A 4,297-nucleotide genomic window follows, 5' to 3' on the forward strand; every position below is an offset into this window, starting at 1 on the left:
TGGCGAATCAAGATTTATACAGCAGGTTTTAAATTCATGCTCATTGGCAACACCCATCAATAGCAGTTGGCATTCAGCAAGGGCGAATTAGTAAAACGACTTTGAAAAAAGTCATTTCAATCCTAGACATTCTGCAAGAGATTAGCCTGCTCTGTAAATTGCTTGCCAAAACAAAGGAGGCTATGCAAAAAGGTAAACGAGAAGATAGGATTGAAACGCAGTCGTAAAAAGTGTATACTGCCTGTTGGAAGCCTTGCTTTGGATTGGATGAAACAACCAAGACGATTCAGCGAGGACAACATTGTTAGAGGTGGATCAAAACTAGCGCTGCTGTGAAAAAGGTTTTTGATAAAAGGCTTTTCCAAAGCGTTTTGGTCACTGTTAATTCACTTTTCCCTGCTAAAAGGTGTCCATCAGACACTGCTTAGAAAGTTTGAGTCGCGACTCAAATAATTACTAGAGCGGCAAGAACCATCATTGGTTATCAGGTCCACTCGGGATCATGACCTTTACTATTACTTCTCAAATACACGTACACATACATCAGCACTTAAGAAGTATAAAATAGCCAGCAAATAAGACAATCCAAAATAAGAGGTGGTGGAGAAGAAGAAGAGAGTCCCATATACATCCAAGCTCATCAATTGGAAACTCTAAACCCGAAACCTTAGTAAACCCGGACCAGGACTTGCGCGTTCGACTAAACCTGCTCGCTCACTGGCGTTCGCTGCCAGGCCCCTAAACCCGTTGCGCTTAATACCCTTCTTTTCAGCCTATTGAGTGTCTTAATGCCCCACGATGTCCTATGTTCATCAGTAACGTAGCTGCTTGAATTCATGCCAATGCAGTAAGATTAGGCGGATCGCGTGAACAACAGCATTTGCATCTGTGTCCGTGTAAGCATGGAACCTGCATACCTGCGGAAATGCTGCTGTTCCTTATTTTCACAAAACTCAGCTCCACAATAACAAGCTTCAATGACGACGTATTGATGCTGATGTTCTCTTTTTAGTTTGCAGGTTTAATTCTTCAACTGGGCAATCCAGTGTCTCTTACACAAAAAATCCACAGACCGGTCTTTTTATTTCATAGCGTTTCCTTCATCACTATAGCACTATAGCGTCAGCAGAAATTGTAAAGATCACATACCGATTATTTTTTGTCTAAGCTTGAATAGTCTGCTGGATCTAAGCCTGGATCTGTGCAAAGATGATATGAGCAGGACGATGGATTGCCTATTTTTTTTTGGTCGTGAGACATAGATTCCAAAGTAATCGGTGCTGTTGCTGTTCGGTGTGATGAGATCTTTGTTTGTATGTTTATACAAGTTGCACCAACAATATAATCAAAAAATTAGTACTGGATACCGTCTTTGTTTGAATTGCTGTGTACCTCTCCTTTTCTTTACAAGAAAAAACACCGGCTGGCATAGAACATATTCATACGAGTTCGTATGTACGTGCAATGGCGCTGTTAATATCAGAAAACGCCGGTTTTGACCAGCAATTGGAATGACCACTGAGGAGTTGTGTAAAACGTGTGTTGTATATTCGTGCGTCAAAGTTTTATATGTGTTCGAGTGCTGTGGGTACGACTGCCGCCTTAGTTTTCTCATTTTGATATGATAAACACGCGTGGCCAACACTCTGTATATATTACATCGTTGCAGGCGTGAAGATCTGCTAATCGTCATCCAGAGAAATTGTTGTACGCAAACATTCGTGAGAAGCACATGGTGTCAGTGATATCAGTAAAAGTGTATGCTGAGTTGTCAGAGATGCTTGTACGATCGATGGCTGGGAGCGTTCGTGATATTCATGATTTTTAGAGCTGTGCTGTTCTTTTTCAGCAGCACAGTCACTCAAAGACAGCATGATCATGGTTCACCGTCATATTCATATGTATACGCTGATAATCAAGCCAAGTTATAAAAAAGAGATCCTTCTGTTTTTATTTCTTTTACTAGCGCCCTCACACAATCCGTCGTATCAGCAATCCGACAAAAGAACTGCCGTTCACAGCACATCTTCTAACCCGCTCAAAACATTATGCTTTTTTTTCAAAATTGATCGTCTTTATTTAAGAATTATATCCTTCTAGTCCAACACTGTTGCCTTCAACAAACAAAGACCGGCACTCTGAATTATATCTCCACATCACTCATCCACCACAAGCATGCCCAACACAATATATCCTGCCCAGCAATCACTTTTGACCACTTACCTGGATCCTCACATGTAACAATGATACAAAAACGTAGTATCTTCATTACAAACCACCGCCGCAAGTTAGAATATGGCTCAAGCTCATCCAGCAATACACATAGAGTACCTTATCACACCAACAGCATCTCGATATGGCTATATGGTCAACAGCCTTGCACTTGTTCCATAAACAAACATAATAACCTGCCCATCCAAATTCCTCTGCCACCGTCGCCAATACCCACAATGCCTGCCGTCAACGATCGCGCGTGTACATGCACTTGTTCATCCTATCAATCGTTCTTGCTTTTTAATAAAACAATCCACAAGTGCTGACCAGCTAATATAAAGGAAGATCTTAAATTAGAAAAACTTACCATGTGGATCATAACCTCGGCAAACACAGTAGGAGCCCATAAGGGAAACGCATGTGTCCGAACAAAAGCTTAGTTCACCCATGGAGAGCCACAACAACAACACAGTCTCAGCCTTAATCTTGATAAATCCAAAACGGCGGATGAAGGCATACAGCTTAAGCATACACAGGAACGCTATGAGAACAGGTCATCCGTTTGGAGCGGCAGAGCAGCATCTATGCACAGCATCGTTGGTAAGCACAGGAAAACCATGAAATAAGACCGTCAAGCAAAGGAGCCTTGGAAACAAGCACGCCAAGAAGAGCCATAATATGTCCGGCAGAGTTAAGACACCCACGGAAAAGAATTCGTCTGCACAATGAGTAGAATATCCAACACGTCCCCGATCTTCGGTGGCAAGAGAACTGCGAGATGGAGCAAGTCAACGTATACGGGACAGCCAAAAAAAACAGAGTATGTATTGCAGGAGGCAGAGCAACATGGGTGCCGGCATTGCTGGATTCCATATACAAGAGCAGGATAACGTCACCACAGATGGCAGCCAGCACGATTGACGGTAGTGACAGGAGAAAACAACGTTCTGTTGACGGCAAGGACAGAGCACCCGTAGCAAGTGAAGATGACAAAGAAGCGTAATGTTCGAGTGGCGTAAAGTGAGATGCAGCAAGCTTGAGTGATGGTGATGAAGGACGTTGAAAGATGAAGCAATGTTGAGTAATAGTGAGCAGCAAAAGGACTTTGGTAAAAAAAAAAAAGGCAAAGTAAAAAGTAAAGCAGGAAGAAGAGGGAAGAAAAGAAAAAAAAAAGAAGAGCGAAACAGCAGCGGTACCCTCTTGCTTCAGGTATATATACCGTTCTGGGGCCCCGAGCCCATCGGAAGAAGATGCTTTCCCATACATGCAGTGGTGGTAACCATGACAACCGCGGCTTTACCCCTTTCAACCCTTTTCCCATGCTTCCTTTCTTTCCTTTACTGCTTTTGCTACGCCCTTCCTTTTCCATTACTCCTCCTTTTACTTTTCGCTTCTTCTTGTTTACGCTTCCCTTTTCGTTTTCATGCTGTCACTCCGCTCGACTTGTTCTTTCTTTTTTACGTGTGCTACGTTCTTCCCTTTTCGTTCACTCTTGTCATTTTCCCACCCATTCCCTTTTCGTTTCCGCGTTCCCTTTTCGTTTCCGCGTTCCCTTTTTGTTCAGTCTTGTCATTTTCCCACCCATTCCGTTTTCATTCACTGCTAGTCATTCCCCCCCCCCATTCCCTTTTCGTTCACTATTTGTCATTTCCCCCCGTTCCCTTTTCGTTTCTACGTTTTTCTTTTCGTAACCATGGTTCCCTTTTCGTTTCCGCGTTCCCTTTTTGTTCAATCTTGTCATTCTCCCACCCATTCCTTTTCCGTTACTATGTTCCCTTTTCGTCACTGCGGTTCCCTTTTCGTCACTCTTCCAAAAAGAGTTTGTCATTGTCATTTTGCTTTCCCCTGCTTAAACGTGTCCGACATAGATTTATGGGTTGACGCTATGCTTTATTCCTATCCTAATCACTCTCCTCATGCTTTCTTCGCTTCGCTTGGGTTGCACTTCGTGCATGGGTTGACGCTATGCTTTATTCCTATCCTAATCACTCTCCTCATGCTTTCTTTGCTTCGCTTGGGTTACGCTTCGTGCATGGGTTTATGCTATGCTTAATGTATATCTTAATAACTCTCCTCATGTGTT

At 42.9% G+C, this 4,297-nt stretch overlaps 2 protein-coding genes across 2 annotated transcripts; one reads left to right on the top strand and one right to left on the bottom strand.

Moving 5' to 3' along the window:
- Positions 1-2,781: 2,781 nt before the first annotated feature.
- BDB00DRAFT_864762 (uncharacterized protein) lies at positions 2,782-3,075 on the bottom strand (the record flags this gene model as incomplete). Its single annotated transcript, XM_053126171.1, has 1 exon — positions 2,782-3,075. A coding segment is annotated over one exon (279 nt), but the record flags the coding sequence as incomplete, so codon positions are not given.
- A 212-nt stretch (positions 3,076-3,287) lies between these two features.
- BDB00DRAFT_864769 (uncharacterized protein) lies at positions 3,288-4,088 on the top strand (the record flags this gene model as incomplete). The annotated part of the gene is made up of 4 exons (XM_053126172.1): positions 3,288-3,365; positions 3,389-3,587; positions 3,625-3,734; positions 3,847-4,088. Coding segments are annotated over exons 2-4 (418 nt in total), but the record flags the coding sequence as incomplete, so codon positions are not given.
- Positions 4,089-4,297: the final 209 nt, after the last annotated feature.

Source organism: Zychaea mexicana (genome assembly GCF_025766255.1).
Source record: "Zychaea mexicana strain RSA 1403 chromosome Unknown BDB00scaffold_261, whole genome shotgun sequence".
Classification (NCBI taxonomy): Eukaryota; Fungi; Mucoromycota; class Mucoromycetes; order Mucorales; family Lichtheimiaceae; genus Zychaea; species Zychaea mexicana.